Below are 20,433 nucleotides of genomic sequence, written 5' to 3'. Positions count from 1 at the left end.
GTCAAAGGTTCGGAAAGGAGTTTTATCGCTCCTTTTGTGTAAATCACGCAAAAGGATTTAGTTTTAGTTTAATTACCATGCTGGTGAAATGTTTCCTCTTTATCTCGATTTTGTTTCATTTTTGTGATTTCTGTAATAAATTCTGATTGTTATTAAAATGTGAACACTATTAATAATTTTTTAAAGTTGATTTGAGCTCCGACGTTTTAGCTCCGAATGCTCCATACGCAGATGAAAATCAGTAGGAGTGCTTATTCCAAATGCATACACGACTGACGACAATCCCGAAACGCACCGATGGAGCGAGGAAACAATCAAATACTGGTAGCCCCTCCCAGCCCTTGACCCGCACAATATTTCGAAGAGAAAAACTCAACTTCGTTCAACGTTTGCATGATGTTTTTCATTCTACTTTAAATTGTTTCAATGAAGATAAAATATGATTTTTTTATTTTTATTTAATCATACTTTTTCTCCAAATCTCCTCACATTTTAATTGTACAATTTAAATCTTAACGTACTAATGGAAATAATCTCTGATCTAATATTACTATAATTGTTTTAGTATAGTATAACATAATTTATTAGGTTTTTTTCTTTATTTTCCTTTTTAAGATCATCTTGCATGCCCCTACTTTTTTTACTAGATGGCCATCTAGACGAGTTTTCATTCCACTTAGTGGTTGGTCCTCATAGGATGTGAGTTCGAATTCTATTCAGTAAATAAGAACAGGTTTTTACGAATGACTTTCACAATGATGTTACTACTTCATGTAGGTACTAATAATTGAATACGCAAAGTTTATCAGCTTGCGTTACAGCCTGGGTTTGTGATCCCACATGGATAGGTACCACTATCTTCAGTCTCGAAGCAGTCATATTATTATGTTCCAGTATAAAGGGTAAGACACCCATTGTAAATACAGGGTGGGCCAGAAAGGCGTGCGAATTTCAAAATCATATTACTCGCGACAGGAAAGCGGGAGCGGGGTGCGGGTAGTAGGAATAGGTTCCTTGGTTCTCGGAAATTCAGTTGCCATGGAGCGTTTTACCGGTGAGCAGCGTGCTATTTGTGTGAAAGCGTATTACAAAAATGGCAATTCGGGCACTATTGCGCGGCGTTTATTTCGTTCTAAGTTTAATTTACATGATTTAAACCAATGTCCGAGTGAAAGTGTGATCAGATCGTGGGTCAGAAAGTTTGAGTCTTCGGGTTCGACATTAAATGAAAAACCTGTGGGGCGTCCAAGGTCTATAAAAACGGAGGAGAATGTAAGCGAAGTCGCGGTGTCTGTACGGCGCGATCCCCAGCAGTAAATTCTGATCGCTACACAGCAATGTTATGTAACTTTTTCTTTCCACAACTGCATAATTTTGAAGCCTATAACAGCAGGACCTGGTTTCAACAAGATGGCGCGACATCCCATACATCCAATGAGTCTTTGGCAGTTGTTAACGAAATGTTTAATGGAAAACTGATATCGCGTCGAGGGGACATTCCATGGCCTCGCCGGAGCCTAGATCTCACGCCACTGGATTTTTTTCTGTGGGGGTACCTCAAGAGTCGCGTTTACGCCAATAAACCGACGACAATTGCCCAGCTCAAAGACAATATTCGCAAGGAAATGTCCGATATCCCACGAGCGATGTGCCAGCGAGTTTTCACGAATTTGAAGGCTAGATTGGAAGAGTGTGTACGTGTAGATAGATGGCACACATCTCAGCGATGTTATTTAAAAAAAATAAAATTCCCGTTTGTAATCTTTATTATAATTATATTTTTTCTTTCCTGAGCTTTGTAGTTTTTTTTATATGATTTTTTATAATCCGCTCAACTTTATGGCCCACCCTGTATAATAGAGAATTCGTGTTTGAGAGAATTTGAGTTCATGACTTAAGCAGATGATGGCAATAACTTTCTAACCCCGTCATGATCTATGCAAGCGTACTGTTCGCTTCGTTATTCAATCTCGTTTTTGCAGGATAGCCGATCCTGTAGACCGAATGGTAAACAGTCAACGTCGCCCTAAAAACGTCAATACGGATCCTCCCGATCCATTAACGGCGCTTTTAGGTACCACAAGCACTGGTCACCGTCCTCGTAGAAACCGTCGCTTGCGGCGAAGGGCCCGACGAGTGAATTAACCCATATACAGCCCACTGAGTTTCTCGCCGGATCTTCTCAGTGGGTCGCGTTTCTGATCCGGTGGTAGATTCTGCGAAGCACTGCTCTTGCTAGGGCCAGTGTTAGCAACACTCCCGGTTAGAGCCCCGTGAGCTTACCTACACGTCAAGGAGAAGCTGAAATAGCCTCTCAAGGCTATCAGCATAGGTAGGAAAAAAAAACTTTCTAATTAATGTCTGTGGACTTCACCGATGCTCAAAACCAGAAGAGCCATGAATAGGCTTTCTATTAATTAATTTACATTATAGTTATTTTATTTTAATTCTAAAGTGTTCCCATCTGAGACATAGTCACGATGGAACCGTTAATTGGTATGTACCTACCTACAAACCTGATGTATACCTAGACAATGTCGGACCTTAAAAGCCGATGTTAATTGAATTGGCTTCAGATTGCCGGCCCTCGACGTCGGTAGCCGTAATTGTGTTAGTACCAAACATGTGAGAGCGGATAGCTCATGACAGCGGCGAACATTCAATAAAATTTGTCGGCTTTTTATTTTACATACAAGCTATTTTGAAAATCCATCTATATTTTACACTAAATTTTTGGATTTTTAGATATATTTTCGTTTTATTTAGTCAGCCAGTTATGTCTGCCTGTCTATACTAAAGAAATAATACAGACATATTTAGAAGAAGGCAAAAAAGTAATTTGGCAAAAAATGACAATATTAATAACCCATTTTTTAAGAAGATTTAATTATTTATGGTCAGTGCGCACGATAATTACAAAGGGACTTAAAGGTTTTTTTCCTTCTTATAAATATGTAAATGAGTGCATACAAATATCATCTGTTTGATAATTTGCTTCTGTATACCCTAAAATCTACTTATAAATACTTTTAGGTTTAATCCAACAATTTTTTTAAGAACCTTAGTAAAAACTACTATTAGACAAAAAAAGCGTGTTAAAAAAAGGCTGCCACAGATAACTAATATCTTGTTAACTGCAGTGCAAAAAGTCTGTAGTTTATAAAATAGTTCCCAGATTTTTTGCGGTTTGTCCACTCATATCTATATCATGATATTATTTATATACATTTATTTAAACTGATTTAAAAAACTGTTATTTCGGTACATCGAGGAATTTCTAACTATACATATATATGTATATAACTATGTATAGGTATTTTTCGGCGGTGTCGTGGAGACGGGCTCTGGACAAACTGGCAAGAGACCTGACGTCGTATTGCCCTTTCCGAATTCTATCTCAACAAAAGAATCGGAGGTCCAGGAGGAAAAGCAACATTTTCTTAGTGTATCCAAAGTGTTGGTTCCACTTCAGAGCCCCAACATGTTGATGATTTTGCGACCAACCATTCGACCAATTATTAAGCAGATTAGCTAATTTTTTTTAAGTATTGTGTGAGTTGTTTAATGTAAACATTATTACTTGTCGATTTCGGCCGCACCATACGCAGATGAAAATCAGTAGGAGTGCTTATTCCAAATGCATACACGACTGACGACAATCCCGAAACGCACCGATGGAGCGAGGAAACAATCAAATACTGGTAGCCCCTCCCAGCCCTTGACCCGCACAATATTTCGAAGAGAAAAACTCAACTTCGTTCAACGTTTGCATGATGTTTTTCATTCTACTTTAAATTGTTTCAATGAAGATAAAATATGATTTTTTTATTTTTATTTAATCATACTTTTTCTCCAAATCTCCTCACATTTTAATTGTACAATTTAAATCTTAACGTACTAATGGAAATAATCTCTGATCTAATATTACTATAATTGTTTTAGTATAGTATAACATAATTTATTAGGTTTTTTTCTTTATTTTCCTTTTTAAGATCATCTTGCATGCCCCTACTTTTTTTACTAGATGGCCATCTAGACGAGTTTTCATTCCACTTAGTGGTTGGTCCTCATAGGATGTGAGTTCGAATTCTATTCAGTAAATAAGAACAGGTTTTTACGAATGACTTTCACAATGATGTTACTACTTCATGTAGGTACTAATAATTGAATACGCAAAGTTTATCAGCTTGCGTTACAGCCTGGGTTTGTGATCCCACATGGATAGGTACCACTATCTTCAGTCTCGAAGCAGTCATATTATTATGTTCCAGTATAAAGGGTAAGACACCCATTGTAAATACAGGGTGGGCCAGAAAGGCGTGCGAATTTCAAAATCATATTACTCGCGACAGGAAAGCGGGAGCGGGGTGCGGGTAGTAGGAATAGGTTCCTTGGTTCTCGGAAATTCAGTTGCCATGGAGCGTTTTACCGGTGAGCAGCGTGCTATTTGTGTGAAAGCGTATTACAAAAATGGCAATTCGGGCACTATTGCGCGGCGTTTATTTCGTTCTAAGTTTAATTTACATGATTTAAACCAATGTCCGAGTGAAAGTGTGATCAGATCGTGGGTCAGAAAGTTTGAGTCTTCGGGTTCGACATTAAATGAAAAACCTGTGGGGCGTCCAAGGTCTATAAAAACGGAGGAGAATGTAAGCGAAGTCGCGGTGTCTGTACGGCGCGATCCCCAGCAGTAAATTCTGATCGCTACACAGCAATGTTATGTAACTTTTTCTTTCCACAACTGCATAATTTTGAAGCCTATAACAGCAGGACCTGGTTTCAACAAGATGGCGCGACATCCCATACATCCAATGAGTCTTTGGCAGTTGTTAACGAAATGTTTAATGGAAAACTGATATCGCGTCGAGGGGACATTCCATGGCCTCGCCGGAGCCTAGATCTCACGCCACTGGATTTTTTTCTGTGGGGGTACCTCAAGAGTCGCGTTTACGCCAATAAACCGACGACAATTGCCCAGCTCAAAGACAATATTCGCAAGGAAATGTCCGATATCCCACGAGCGATGTGCCAGCGAGTTTTCACGAATTTGAAGGCTAGATTGGAAGAGTGTGTACGTGTAGATAGATGGCACACATCTCAGCGATGTTATTTAAAAAAAATAAAATTCCCGTTTGTAATCTTTATTATAATTATATTTTTTCTTTCCTGAGCTTTGTAGTTTTTTTTATATGATTTTTTATAATCCGCTCAACTTTATGGCCCACCCTGTATAATAGAGAATTCGTGTTTGAGAGAATTTGAGTTCATGACTTAAGCAGATGATGGCAATAACTTTCTAACCCCGTCATGATCTATGCAAGCGTACTGTTCGCTTCGTTATTCAATCTCGTTTTTGCAGGATAGCCGATCCTGTAGACCGAATGGTAAACAGTCAACGTCGCCCTAAAAACGTCAATACGGATCCTCCCGATCCATTAACGGCGCTTTTAGGTACCACAAGCACTGGTCACCGTCCTCGTAGAAACCGTCGCTTGCGGCGAAGGGCCCGACGAGTGAATTAACCCATATACAGCCCACTGAGTTTCTCGCCGGATCTTCTCAGTGGGTCGCGTTTCTGATCCGGTGGTAGATTCTGCGAAGCACTGCTCTTGCTAGGGCCAGTGTTAGCAACACTCCCGGTTAGAGCCCCGTGAGCTTACCTACACGTCAAGGAGAAGCTGAAATAGCCTCTCAAGGCTATCAGCATAGGTAGGAAAAAAAAACTTTCTAATTAATGTCTGTGGACTTCACCGATGCTCAAAACCAGAAGAGCCATGAATAGGCTTTCTATTAATTAATTTACATTATAGTTATTTTATTTTAATTCTAAAGTGTTCCCATCTGAGACATAGTCACGATGGAACCGTTAATTGGTATGTACCTACCTACAAACCTGATGTATACCTAGACAATGTCGGACCTTAAAAGCCGATGTTAATTGAATTGGCTTCAGATTGCCGGCCCTCGACGTCGGTAGCCGTAATTGTGTTAGTACCAAACATGTGAGAGCGGATAGCTCATGACAGCGGCGAACATTCAATAAAATTTGTCGGCTTTTTATTTTACATACAAGCTATTTTGAAAATCCATCTATATTTTACACTAAATTTTTGGATTTTTAGATATATTTTCGTTTTATTTAGTCAGCCAGTTATGTCTGCCTGTCTATACTAAAGAAATAATACAGACATATTTAGAAGAAGGCAAAAAAGTAATTTGGCAAAAAATGACAATATTAATAACCCATTTTTTAAGAAGATTTAATTATTTATGGTCAGTGCGCACGATAATTACAAAGGGACTTAAAGGTTTTTTTCCTTCTTATAAATATGTAAATGAGTGCATACAAATATCATCTGTTTGATAATTTGCTTCTGTATACCCTAAAATCTACTTATAAATACTTTTAGGTTTAATCCAACAATTTTTTTAAGAACCTTAGTAAAAACTACTATTAGACAAAAAAAGCGTGTTAAAAAAAGGCTGCCACAGATAACTAATATCTTGTTAACTGCAGTGCAAAAAGTCTGTAGTTTATAAAATAGTTCCCAGATTTTTTGCGGTTTGTCCACTCATATCTATATCATGATATTATTTATATACATTTATTTAAACTGATTTAAAAAACTGTTATTTCGGTACATCGAGGAATTTCTAACTATACATATATATGTATATAACTATGTATAGGTATTTTTCGGCGGTGTCGTGGAGACGGGCTCTGGACAAACTGGCAAGAGACCTGACGTCGTATTGCCCTTTCCGAATTCTATCTCAACAAAAGAATCGGAGGTCCAGGAGGAAAAGCAACATTTTCTTAGTGTATCCAAAGTGTTGGTTCCACTTCAGAGCCCCAACATGTTGATGATTTTGCGACCAACCATTCGACCAATTATTAAGCAGATTAGCTAATTTTTTTTAAGTATTGTGTGAGTTGTTTAATGTAAACATTATTACTTGTCGATTTCGGCCGCACCAACCAGATGATTTACACAATTTAAGCAATAACAAAAATTTTACATTCTCTTTAGTAAAGTGACTACCTACTTTATTGCATCATTAAGCAAAATGTTGTAGTAGCCAAAAAATATAAATTAATTTTCAGGAAACCTTGAAGTAAAATATTTCTCTTTGTTCGGATTTAGAATGAAAGCATTTTCAATCTGCTTGAAATCTACGTAATTGTATTAAGAAAAGTAAAACAAAGAAAACGATATAATGCAATTAATTAATGAGTTGGTAATATAAGTGAGGATCAAGCAAGAAAAAGATCACTGGTTTTATCTAAGTAAGTACTTAAGAGCTGCACAAAGATATTGAGTTTTTGTCTTTATTCATTCGAATAGCCCGAACCAATTATAACTTGTAAGTAATCCTCTTATCTGAAACTCTGCGAGTCGACGGTAGGCGCCACTCTGAATATAATTCACTTTATCCATATTCAATATCAGATCGTGAGACGGCGAGCAAATAGACCGATTCAAGTGAGAATTATTATTGGATAAAGCCCGCTTCTTTCTTCCATGTCTATTTTCACTGTTCATTCGAGCGTGATAATTTACGTGTTGTATTCGATATTGCGCAGCGACTCTTCCCTATTTATTACAGTTTAATAATGACATTGTTTATTTCTTGTGTAAATATATTACGTTCTGAATACGTATCTCTAGTTTAGTTATACAAATTTATTCTAAACAGCATGTATTTGCATGTAGTTGTCATTTATTTTCTCATGGGAATTTGGTGTTATTTGAAACAACAATTGAACTAAGTTTTGTATTTATTTCAAAGTAAAAAGCGAATTTTGATTGCACTAGTTCAGGTACATATACATATAAGGACATAATTAAAAAAAAAAAATTCGACAAATTACATAAGTACTTATTTGTTAAAGACGCGACACCGATGCGTCTGTTTGATTCGGCGCTCGATGTGAATCCGACGTGACTGGAATGCAGTCTGAAAATCAGTTCGTCGTTTAACAGCAATCACACTCAAGAAATATATATTTTTTCCTTAAAATCTGCTCTGATATTTAATTCGAAAAATTGCTTTTGTCCAAAAAGTTACTCACCACAGTTATTCTTTGTTAATCTTCATAAAATTCCTCTTAAGTAATTTATTTGCGATTAGCTTGCCTCAGCATATTAAAGTACGAATAAGCGGACGTCATTTTCTGTAATAATTTTATTGAGTTTTATTTATGTGTTATAACATTAACAATGGGTCGGCAAAAACATCATAAATATGAATACAAGTGAAACGTCAACCAACCGGTTGCTTAGTTTAAAAATTATGGTAAAAGCAATCTTTACGTTCGATCATTAACAATTCATATTAAATTTGGACAAAACAAAAACATTTTACTGCGTTTGCATTTTACTTACAATATTATTTTATAAATCATTTGAATAAAAACAATGGATTTCAAAATGGAAGATAATAATTTACAGTAGGTGCTATTCATCTTTTTTTTTTATGAATGAGGGATTACTGGTGCTCCGGAGGCCTTTCTAGTTTCACCGGCACAGGTTGGCGAGCAAAGGCTCATGAGGGGTGGGATTTGCTAACAGCTGCCCGATCGCTTCCAAAGGAGACCTAACCACCCAAGAGTAGCTGCTTCACGGATGAATCTACTACCGGATCGGAATCGCGACCTGCTGAGAAGATCCGGCGAGGATCTCAGTGTGCAGTGCCTATGGAGACGCATAATTATCAGTAAAAAAGATGGACGATTATGAAAACTATTCAGAATTGATAATAATGTATATAATGTAATGTTTTTATTTTTGAAATCAACACGAGCTACACCCATTAAGAATTTCTAATCATACCTATGACTCTTGAAAAGTTATTGAAGTAATAATTGCATATTTTTATTGAAAGCAATAAAAAGGAAAGGTATTATGATTCGAATGTTTTATCAGTTTTCTTTGTGACGTAAAATAATAATAGAGGTAACCTTCCTATAACACGGTATTTTATATTGCGTTTCCACTATAACACGAAAAAAAAAAAAATTCACAAACCCTGTTTCTTATAACACAGTAGGTACTTTTACTACATGATAACGAGATTGTTGTGTAAAATTATATAGAAAATTATATTAGTCACTATGAACACACAATATATGGGAATAACAAAAAAATTACTACTTCTTTTTTTATATATAACATGCTTGTACATCCATTATCGGGAAGTTTCATTCAGAAAAATGCCCTTGTAGGCAGACGAGCACATGGCCCACCTGAAGGTGAGTGGTTACCGTCGCCCATGGACGTATCTACCGTGTTATAGGAGCAGGAGCAACTAAATATATCTGAAAGAGATTAGCAGAGGCATCGAAATGTCTTCTTTGTCGAGCTCCAAGCTGGAAGTGAAGGTAGCGTGCATTACTTAAAGGACCAGGAGAGGGAACTCTAGCAGCGGCATGATAGTCCTAATGCCGAGCCCTTTTAATATAAGGTATATTGTATGCTAATAAGAAGGATGGACGTGTGAAAATGTCATCACCTGCAATTTCACATTGCCATTTATTTAGATCTAGTGCAAATATTAGTGAACATTTAAAATTTGTTAAAAAAATATATTTTTTATATTTTTTATTGCTTAGATGGGTGGACGAGCTCACAGCCCACCTGGTGTTAAGTGGTTACTGGAGCCCATAGACATCTACAACGTAAATGCGCCACCCACCTTGAGATATAAGTTCGAAAGTCTCAAGTATAGTTACAACGGCTGCCCCACCCTTCAAACCGAAACGCATTACTGCTTCACGGCAGAAATAAGTAGGGTGGTGGTACCTACCCGCGCGGACTCTCAAGAGGTCCTACCACCAGTAATCTAACCCTGTAATCTAACCAGTATCTTACCCTAGAAAAAGTTTGAATACAAATATCTTCGAAACCTGCTGCTCTCAAAGGTAGGGGTCTTAGGGATCTTTGCATGATCAGAACTATGTACGGTCTGATAGCCTTATCCGCATTCCAGAATGGAGTGTCCCAACAAGCGTCGCAAATTGAACGCACCTGAAAAACGCTATAATATATTTTTGTTAATTTTTTCTTGCTTAGACGGGTTAATGAGCTCAAGCCCAACCTAAGAGATTATGCGAGCCCATAGATATTACATTGTGACAGCCGCGTGATGTTAAATCAATTGAGTAATATTTAAAGTTATATTGAAAAAAAAAGAAGGGTACTCTGACTTATAATAAGGTTAGGGAAAAAGTATCTTCGCAGTTCTTAAGAAAATTCACAACATTTTTAATATAGCTAATTTACATTTAACTAAAGTATGTACCTAGGTACCATTTTGTTCGATAACATTTTGCCATCTTGTAGGTAGGAACACGATCCCATTGCTATAGAAATTTTGGGGATTCTGATCAAAATACCGCGACAAATGGTTTTGGCAGTCCTCTCGGATGTTAACCTGACACTGCCTAAAGAATTCTGAAGAAACCGAAACGGGTGGAAATCTGAAGGTGCAAGGTCAGGACTATACGGCGGATGCATTACATCTCCCAGCCAAGCTCTCTTAATTTTTGCTGAGTGGCTAAAGATGTGTGAGGTCTAGCGTTATCATGATGAAAAACCACAACCCTTCTGTTGATTAATTCCGGCCGCTTTCTCCCAACTTCTTGCTTTAATCTCATCAGTTATTCGCAGTAGAGTTCAGAATCGATGGTCCTGCTTGGTGGTAGCAGCTCATAATTAATAATGGCTTTCAAATCTCACCAGACACGTAGCATCACCTTGTTGCGGAGTTAACCCGGGTTTTGCCACAGTCTGTGAAGCCTGATCGGCCTTTGACCACGACCTTTTTCGCACGTTCTTGTCGTACGTGATTCACTTTTCATCACCAGTTATCAGCTTCTTCAAAAATGGCTCGGTTTCATTACGTGGTAATGAAGAATCACAAATGAGTACACGGCTCATTAGGTTTCTTTCAGTCAGCTAGTGAGGTATCCAAATATCGAGTTTGTTTCTGTACCCAGTTTTTTCAAATGCGCCAAAAGTGTTTTGTAGTCAATTCCCAGATCTTCAGCTACGTCGTAACTACTGATATGCCGATCTTGCTCCACTTTTTCAAAATGGCATCCATTTTATCCGTAATAGGGCGACCAGAGCGACGTGCATCTATGACATCAAAATTTCCAGATTGAAAACGCTTAAACCAAATTTGTGCTACTCTCACAGACACTGCACTAGGTCCATAAACATCGCAAATTTTTTTCGCGGCTTGCGTTGCGTTTTTACCTTTTTTATAGTAAAATTTTAAAATGTATCGAATTTCTTCATTAGATTCACTCATCTGGACAGCACGAAAAATAATTAAAAATCACACATTTTCCTAATTTGAATTTGGAATTATCTTCTTTAAAATTTAAACTTTTAATGATACCAAAACTGGCCAGATACAAATAGTATAGTCAAAGAGATTTTATTACAAATTCATACACACTATAATGCGAAAAGACTTTTTCCTCAACCTATTACTAGTAAGACCGTACTAAAACTCTTGACAAACTAGAAGTAGTTGTATTTTTTTGTAATATTAAAAACAGATAATCTTTTATATAACGTATATTAGAAGACAAGCCGTTGCAGTTCATGGATCCTACGTGTCAGTACGTGGATCCTAAAAGAGGTGCTTCTGCCGAGTATCGATGATCGGGATTGAACATCAACATTAGAATATCTCGGTAAAGTTCGAACGTCCGCACCAATCATTTTGTTAACCAACCAAGATATAACGTTTAAATATAAATGGTGTTTATTGTATGAGGTATTGCTAGCGAATACAGTCCACCATTTATTGTCTATATCCGACTGTTAAAGTAGGTCTTAAATATATTGTGATTGAATAACAGTATTAATATAACTGATTTTACCTTTATTGTTAAGAACGTGCACAAATGACTAGGGATGTAATGCATTACAATCGTGCCGACACAGAGTAAAATGAGAACTACGTTTAGTTCCCCTTCAGCCAGTTTCTGAAACGGTAGTAAAAGTGCTTTTAAATTGTGATCCTCAACCATCAGACATATGAACAAATTTTTCACATTCAATTGCTCTAAGCTTGGACTTTCTATGGAGCTATGACGATGCCAGAAAAATATACCAGATGAGGACAATTACACACAGATCCCGAAAACCAAATTTTTTCGCGAAGGAATGTTTAGTTATATATTGTTATCTAATGTACATTAAATTTATATTTTACAGAATACTCCTTTAATTTCGTATCTGCTACAAAGTTCTAAATTACCACGGAATGGTAATATGAAATAAAGTTAACAATTTGTACTGTTTCCTGCAATAAAGATTAAATAAATTGATTAAAGATACTGTTTTCGAACTAGAATCAAAGCCCCCGCCTACGTGATGCAGGATTTTATCTTGAGTGTTGGGTCTGGGCGTAACAATTACCGTACACTTCGACCCTTGGGACTCCTTATTCTATTCCCCTGGGCTTTACTCCTGATCTTTAAGCACCTCCTCTTTAGTAGAAGGCGACCAATTGATTCAGGTACAGAAACAGCTTAGGTGAGTTTTTTTTTTAAATAATCCGACTTTAAATTTTAATACGCTCTATGAAAATTGTGGTATTGAACAAACCTCAGTAGCACAATATGCAGTAAGACAAACTACTGGACCGCAGCATTTTTGCTCAAAAAGCAGCAACTTTTTGTAAACTTGTGAGTAATCTTCCATTAGACTGCAATATGTAAATGACCTGTTTTATAATATTAATAACTGCGACCGCGGCATCGCCCGCAACAAAATCCAATTTTTTATTAAAATTCATAACCCATAAGACGACTCCAAAAAGCTCACTATGTAAGATAGTTTAAGGAACATATATATACAAACAGATAATAGATTTCATATCAATTCGACCTATGATTCAAAAAATAACCTATCTGCACCTATCTGTCACTAACGTAACTGTTTTCGGAGTGGTCATGTCGCCCTTTATGTGTGTGCAAAATTTCATATTAATTCGGCTAATGGCTCTCTACATAACCATACTCGTATACATTATTTTATAAACTTCAAGATATCAAATAAGGTTACGACTGGCATGGACGGCGGTAAAGCGTACTGTGAGTTTACACAGGTTGACACCAATATCCTACATAATGCAAAAAAATGGGTTACGGTTTAAGACTTCCACCTTATATTTGCATGGGCTCCTAAAATAGCGTAATAATAGATGGTTCTTGAGTTCGTTTACAAATTAACACCAAAAAGAAATAATCAATAATAATTAAGATAGTAAATTAATATAAAAATTAGCGTAGTAAAAAGATTATCTGAAAATAAATTTTACCTGTACATCGATTGATGCTGTCTTACTATATCCCTCATTCGATGTTTAATCAGATTTAAAAAATAAGCCCTCTGTGTTTCATTTATAGGAGGATAAATATCTCTTAAAAGATCTTGAAGGTTCCATATTATAATATCCGCCTTTGATGTTATTTGCCTCACCCACACTATTTGTGTTTGTATCATAACTAAATATACAAATAAAAATATAGAAACTGTTATGTTTAAAGTAAATCTTTTTTAAGGAACACATGCAATTATTATCAAGAAGCCCGTACTTTACATGTTTTATGTTGTATAAAGTTTGTTAAAAGTATACAAGATTATTTTTTTACTAATCTTACGAAATATTTTTGCACACTATGTAAATGAGCATTTAAAGTTATTACTGCATCTAAATAAATCAAATTAGGTGCCTTCAGTAAACCAAGATGTACTTACAAATATAATTATAAGCGTATGCCAAAGTACAGATGTTTGAAAACGTAAAAGCAATTTCATAAATTGGGGTATCACCAAAATCTACGCCGTGAATATAAAATGGGAATAACAGAGGTCTCTTGTTGCCGTTTCTTGATTCGTTTGTTAATAAGTAGTATAACAGTGACCCGAAAGCAGATATAATCATGCCAACAGGAATGCTAAAAGTAAATATTACCGAAAATAGGGAAATTTTCCATGTTACCAGTTGTAGACCGAAGAATCGTTCTCTGTAAAATACTAATTTAAATCACTATGCGTTAGAAGTAAGTAATACTACTGTGGCGTTTATGAACGCACATTTTTATGATGCGTAAGCCGGAACGCACGAGATGTGGGAAAAAGAATATAGTCTGTGGACGGGACCTTTTTACGGCCAATTAATTAAAACGCAATAATAATTTATAATGTGTTAGATAACTAATATAATGTAATTACTTAGAATTATTTATGCCGCTACAACAATAAAATTTATATTGTTCCAACTGTGGTGTTAATTACATAAAACACGACTTTACGGCGAAATAAAGAAGGGACTCTATATGAACTCCCTTACTACTTTAATATTTACAAACACATAATTGGTATTTTAACGTGGTTCCCAAAATTTTAGCTCCTTTAATGTTCTTAATAAATATAAGGTCTTACCTATATTTCTTGCCATTTGTGAATATATATTTGAAGTCTTCTTTCATAGACTTCAATAAATTTTCGTAGTGCACAACATTTATTTTAGTACATGACAAGATCAATAACTTATAACTCAACACAATACAATAGGTTCCAGCTTCAGTTATGTGTGGTATTTCCATTTTGTGTATTCCATGGCATAAAGATATTAACATCAATGTGTTTGCTATAGCTCCAATTGTGAAAAGAATTATATTTTGATTGCAGTACCTGTAAAAATCCATAACTAAAAATTACAATTATCGGAAAATTCAAGTAACAATAAAATTGGTTTATAACATTGTTATACCCATTTCTATTGATTTTTTTTACACAAATGTTATTTCTTACATGATGACATATTCGTAAACCATGGCATTTAAAGGGAAAGCTTAGTGTTTATACATACATATCATAGAGTGAGTATAAAATTATTGTGATTGAAATTCGTACTTATTTTTAGAGGAATCCACATCTACGACTCTAAATTGTTTCAATATAAAATAAAAAGTTTTATGGTAGTCCAAAGGATTCACAAATTCTGAAGAAATATCATAATTTGATTTATTATAAATACTTTTTATCTTTTCAAACATTTTGTGTTGACTCAAACGTCTAAACACCAAAGAAAGTTGTACTAATGTGCTAATAGTAAAAGGACTAGTATTCATGGAAGTCTTTTATTATAAAATTACTTCTTTTATAATTTGAGACGTTACGATGATAGGCAAATTGGTGCATTTAGATTGCCTACAGCTATGTCATGCTAAAATTATTTAGGAAATAAAATTGCCTTTAGTTTTCGAAGAATATCTTTCTCAAAATCTTTTTATTATTGTTGAAATTGGCTTGGTTGCAAAATTGCTTAATTAAGTTGTGCATTAATGATATTAATAATAGGTCTATGTCTATAGAGTTTCCGTTTTACAATACTGGCCATTTAAAATGTAATTTGGAAATAATTTGGACACTTCTAACATGAATACTTTGATCTGATAAACTGAGCCTCGTGGCCGCCCGAAAACCTAAGTCAACAACGATAAATTAAAAGTCATAGTGGAAGCTGACGATACACAATCTACCGCTGAGTTAGTAACAGCTTTCAACGTTAGTATCAAAGCAATATTGGTCCATTTGCCTCAAATTCGGAAGGTAAAAATCCCGCACGGACTATACGCTTGCCAGTTCGACAAACGCATTAAGGTTTTTCTTGCATTGCTTAACCGACACGGAAATGAGAAGACCAAACACAATCACAGGATAGAGCTCTTTCGCTCCGCTAACGCCTCCAGGTAAAATGGTGATTCGTAGAATTAAGTACCATCAGCTGCAACCCGTTGTTATCGAATATCAAAGGCACGGTGGTTGACAACAACCTCGGATCCTACTTATTCTATAGAGTACGATGCGTTTTCCCGAGGTTTCTGTGTAGCGTAGCCACGACGCTAATCCAGTATATGGCTCGCTTCAAAAATTCTCGTAGCTGAGTAATGTAAAAAAGCACACAGTAAACTAAGCATAATTACTTTTAAATTAAGTAATTTATAAAATTATCCGCATTAAAATCTCTGACGAGGCCCCGGCTATTCATTATGCAAACAACAGTTAGCAATAATTTAATTTCAATTACTTTATGATTCTCGATAGAAGACCGCGGTAGAGTTCATAAGAAATTATTAATGTTTGAACAAAACTTTGAGGGTCTGCGGTTTGCCTACTTCGTAGAAGTTGTCCTGACTTGTTTCAAAATAATCTATTGAAATTTTCGGTAAAATGTAACAAAGATTCAACTTTCCTATTTTACATAAAACTAAAAATATCATCACGCACTTGCGTTATGATTTCAACCATGTCACCTTCTCTTTTAATCATTATCAACATTTGAACCGTACACAATTGTTTTCATAGATCATTACAATAATCAAATTGATTAAAATAAATTTATTTGCGGTGAAAATCATTTTACAGTTTCACTTTTTTTTTTACAGTTTTACTTATGTGAATCGAGCGTTTCGAACGTTTTTTTTGCATGAAAATTTTTTGACCAATTTACTGTACGGGTTTACCTATGAAGGGTCGCTGTTAATAACACTTGGTTAAATAATTAATATTGTGCTGTTATTTTAAAATCGGAAATGCTCTATACATGTAACGTTGAAAATGATAATTAAATATAATGAAAGCCGTAAATGAGTCTTTCAAATTGAATTGGCTCTGACAAAGACTAACGTGGCCAAAAAATTCGTAGATTTTACACCGGCTACAATACTTAATGAAGTATTTTGTCACTGCCAGTAAAAATTTGCTGAAATGTCCCTCTTTTATTAGGAGCCGTCGACATTTTCTGGGCAATAATTCCGAGCTCCATTTACCGTATTACTTAGTATTTTGCTTGACTGCCCCGGGGCTTTCGATCTATAGTACTGAAAGTCGTCCTTGTACGTGTTTTAATACGGGTGCTTTATTTATGTATTTATTGTCCATGGTGAAATGGCTCATGTCCCACCTGACATGTAACGATCACCAGGAATGGGAATCATCAGATCAAACTGCTACTGCAACGATGTTCAAATCGGAATGCATCTTTGCATCGCAGTAGCAATTAACTGGAGAGTGACAATTTTTTTTATTTTTCATTTATTGCGTAGATGGAGGGACAAGGTCATGGCCCACATGGTTTAAAGTGGTTACCGGAATCTATAGACATCAACAACATAAATACCGCCACCCACCTTGGGCTATGGGTCCTAAAGTCTTACCTTACCCTTCAAGCTGAAACGCATTACTAATTTACGGCAGAAATAGGCAGAATGGTGGTATCTCAAGCATACGTTCCGGCACCTATAGGAGGCAGCCTCCCCCTAGGGGAAGGTCAAGAGGCAACCTGAGGGACTCGAGACCACGCGGCGTGGTACAAACATTCGAAGGCATCACTCAGTAGTGACATCATAAAAGCGACCGGTTGGTGGTATATCGCGTCCCGACTTGGAGGACTAGTTTCAACCCAGCGGGATATCGCGGGACACTAGTGGCACCACTCGATGAGCCGCCGTACCGAGACGGCTGACGTTCTAGAGCCCTTGTTTCGCCTCAACGATTTTGTCGGTCGGGCGTGTTTGGCATAAGCCGTGCGTCTGGTTGCAGTGTTGACTACGGTAGCCCCCTTACGTTCTGACCTTGGCGGGGATCGGACGCTTGGGCGAGATTGCAGAGAAGTTGTTTAGTGGGCAGGGCCCTAAATACCATCCTTGGGCCCGCGGTCCGTTCTCAGCATCTGCGGATCCTCCAGTCTCACATACCCACGTGCCTCCTAGGCATAGGGAGCTCGTAGGAGGTTCGGCCCCCGGCCCAGAAAAAAAAGGGTGGTGGCACCTACCTATGCAGACTCACAAAACGTCCTACAACCAGTAATTACGCTAATTATAATTTTTTGGGTTTCATTTGTATTACACAATGCTATTCCTTCACCGTGGAAGTCAGTCGTGAACATTTCTTATGTACGTATTTCATTAGAACAATTGTTACCTGCCTGCGGAACTCTAACACCGCCACAGTTGCATCACTTGATACGAATGCATCGGTTGTCTTAACCTTTAGGCCACGACAGCTTCAACGTCTACCGGCACGGTCTCATACCGGACTGTACGTAGATCACACAAAAACTAGTGAGTTAAACAGACAAAATGTAGGAATAAAAAGCGTAAGCAGCAGTAACTCAAATCATTCTTGATCGTTCGTTATCGACTTTAATTCATAATTAAGTACTAAATGATAACCGAGCTTTGCTCTTTTTTTTTTGATAACGCCATCTTGTTGTGTCTTTAAAGCGGTTAGTTGCCCTCAATTAAGAAAAATTAGTATTATTATTCGCCAATAGATGTCGGGAAGAGTTGATTATTGAAAACACGAATAAAACAGCATTTTCTGAAAATAAATCGTAACTAGATCGATTTATCGCCCCTGAAATCCCCTGTGTACTAAATTTTATGAAAATCGTTGGAGCCGTTTCCGAGATTCAGATTATATACGTATATACAAGAATTGCTCGTTTAAAGGTATAAGATTCATTCCCATGTAAAGCTATCAAATATACTAATAATGGGCTTTCACGAATCACAATCACATCACAATCACGAATCAACGACATGACGCGTTTTGTACCAGATATTGTATGTATCACATTTTAAAAGATATATCCAAAATGTCTTTTCCAATGTGGTTACTAAGTTTTAATTCAATTCACCGATCATTTACACTCAATCCGCTTAATACAAAGTTATATCAACTAAAACAAATTGTCTTTGTGTTACACTTGAACGATAAACTAAACGTTTACAACTCCCGGGACACAGCTGGTTGCAGTTAAACCTTGGCTTTATGTTACCGCCGTTCGTATTAGACGTAATTATTACTGTTTACCTACGAATTTGAAACATTCTAATCTGTTTTCCTAGAAGACAAAGACACGCGAACACCACGACTGTGGCAGTTTTCGAGATGTCTCCAAAATAAGGTTGCGGTTCATAAAAAAAATAACAAAACAGAATTCATACGTAAATATACAGGAAAATGTTAAAAAGCTGATGTGTTATAAAATATTATTTAGCTAAAAACGCAAAAAAGGGATTTTCCTAAAAGCTTTTCCTTTAATTTGGGTTACAACTTGAAATACACAATGAATACAAAAATATTTTGAAGTCGTCGTGGCCTAAAGGATAAAAGACGTCCGGTGCATTCGTTGTTGCGATGCACCGGTGTTCGAATCCCGCAGGTGGGTACCAATTTTTCGAATGAAATACGTACTTAACAAATGTTCACGATTGACTTCCACGGTGAAGGAATAACATCGTGTAATAAAAATCAAACCCGCAAAATTATAATTTGCGTAATCACTGGTGGTAGGACCTCTTGTGAGTCCGCACGGGTAGGTACCACCGCCCTGCCTATTTCTGCCGTGAAGCAGTAATGCGTTTCGGTTTGAAGGGTGGGGTAGCCGTTGTAACTATACTGAGACCTTAGAACCTATATCTCAAGGTGGGTTGCGCATTTACGTTGTAGATGTCTATGGGCTCCAGTAACCACTTAACACCAGGTGGGCTGTGAGCTCGTCCACACACGAGCTACCTACCCGCGCGGACTCACAAGAGGTCCTACCACCAGTAAATTGTGTTAAAGCGTTTAGTAAATTGGAAGGATGTGTGTGAGGATTAAATAGGTATTGTTTTCGGATTCCGTACTTCAATAACGCTTCTTATTGAAATTGTCTTCGTAATGAACCTACTTAAAATGTTCAATCGAAACACAACTCCAAAAAAAAAAAATGCTAGAACATATTTCTGCGAAATTACCTTTTGGTGAACATTTACAAGATTTCTATAATAAATGAATCGTGTTGAACGATATTTCATTTTGCCAAAGTTTTTCATTTAGCAATATAAGGTTTGAAAACCTGAAACTAAATAGGCTAAATAGACCTGCTTAGAAACTAAATAGGCTAAATAGGTTGTTTAGCTTTCTAAATTTTAATTACAACTTGTTATAGCCTACGTTTTTATACAAATTATTTATAGTATTGTAGTAATGTTTAGTTTATAATTAGATTTTTAAATTTTTGTACTAGGTAGAAACATACGTATTTTTTCATTTTGATTAATCTGTTATTTTATTATTTTTTATCGCCTCCAATAACCTTCAAATCAACTTATGACAATGTTAAACTCATATTTTGTAAAAACCAATAAAATTTTTAATATGCTTTTATTAGCTTCAGGTCTTCGACAGACGAAGTATTGTTGTATCGGTTGATAGGACGACATACGAACATACGGCTGATATCAAGTTTTTGAAGTGTCTGGAATATGACCGACGGCACCATACCCACTTTGTGCAAAGCGATTACTGCAATCCTATTTTCTTTATCATTCCATTCCTTATTGTAATTTGA

The 20,433-nt window shown here is 36.4% G+C and overlaps 1 protein-coding gene and 1 long non-coding RNA gene across 3 annotated transcripts; one reads left to right on the top strand and one right to left on the bottom strand.

Annotated features, from left to right (window-relative positions):
- Positions 1–7,762: 7,762 nt before the first annotated feature.
- On the bottom strand, positions 7,763–15,153 carry LOC101736921 (uncharacterized). The gene is made up of 8 exons (XM_012688557.4): positions 14,469–15,153; positions 13,782–14,050; positions 13,342–13,528; positions 12,627–12,726; positions 11,897–12,001; positions 9,873–10,028; positions 8,075–8,176; positions 7,763–7,959 (listed from the first exon to the last, which is right to left on the bottom strand). The coding sequence occupies exons 1-7, from the start codon at positions 14,732–14,734 to the stop codon at positions 8,120–8,122; spliced, it is 1,140 nt and encodes a 379-aa protein (XP_012544011.2). The 5' UTR covers positions 14,735–15,153; the 3' UTR covers positions 7,763–7,959; positions 8,075–8,119.
- LOC134199367 (uncharacterized) lies at positions 14,782–16,679 on the top strand. Of its 2 annotated transcripts, XR_009973828.1 has the most exons (3): positions 14,782–14,908; positions 15,404–15,781; positions 16,478–16,679. It is a non-coding gene; the product is annotated as an uncharacterized LOC134199367 (long non-coding RNA). The 2 variants fall into 2 exon arrangements; XR_009973829.1 differs by lacking the exon at positions 15,404–15,781 and having other exon boundaries at positions 14,790–14,908.
- Positions 16,680–20,433: the final 3,754 nt, after the last annotated feature.

This window comes from Bombyx mori, chromosome 9 (genome assembly GCF_030269925.1).
Source record: "Bombyx mori chromosome 9, ASM3026992v2".
Lineage (NCBI taxonomy): Eukaryota > Metazoa > Arthropoda > Insecta > Lepidoptera > Bombycidae > Bombyx > Bombyx mori.
This window is presented reverse-complemented; position numbering and strand designations above follow the sequence as displayed.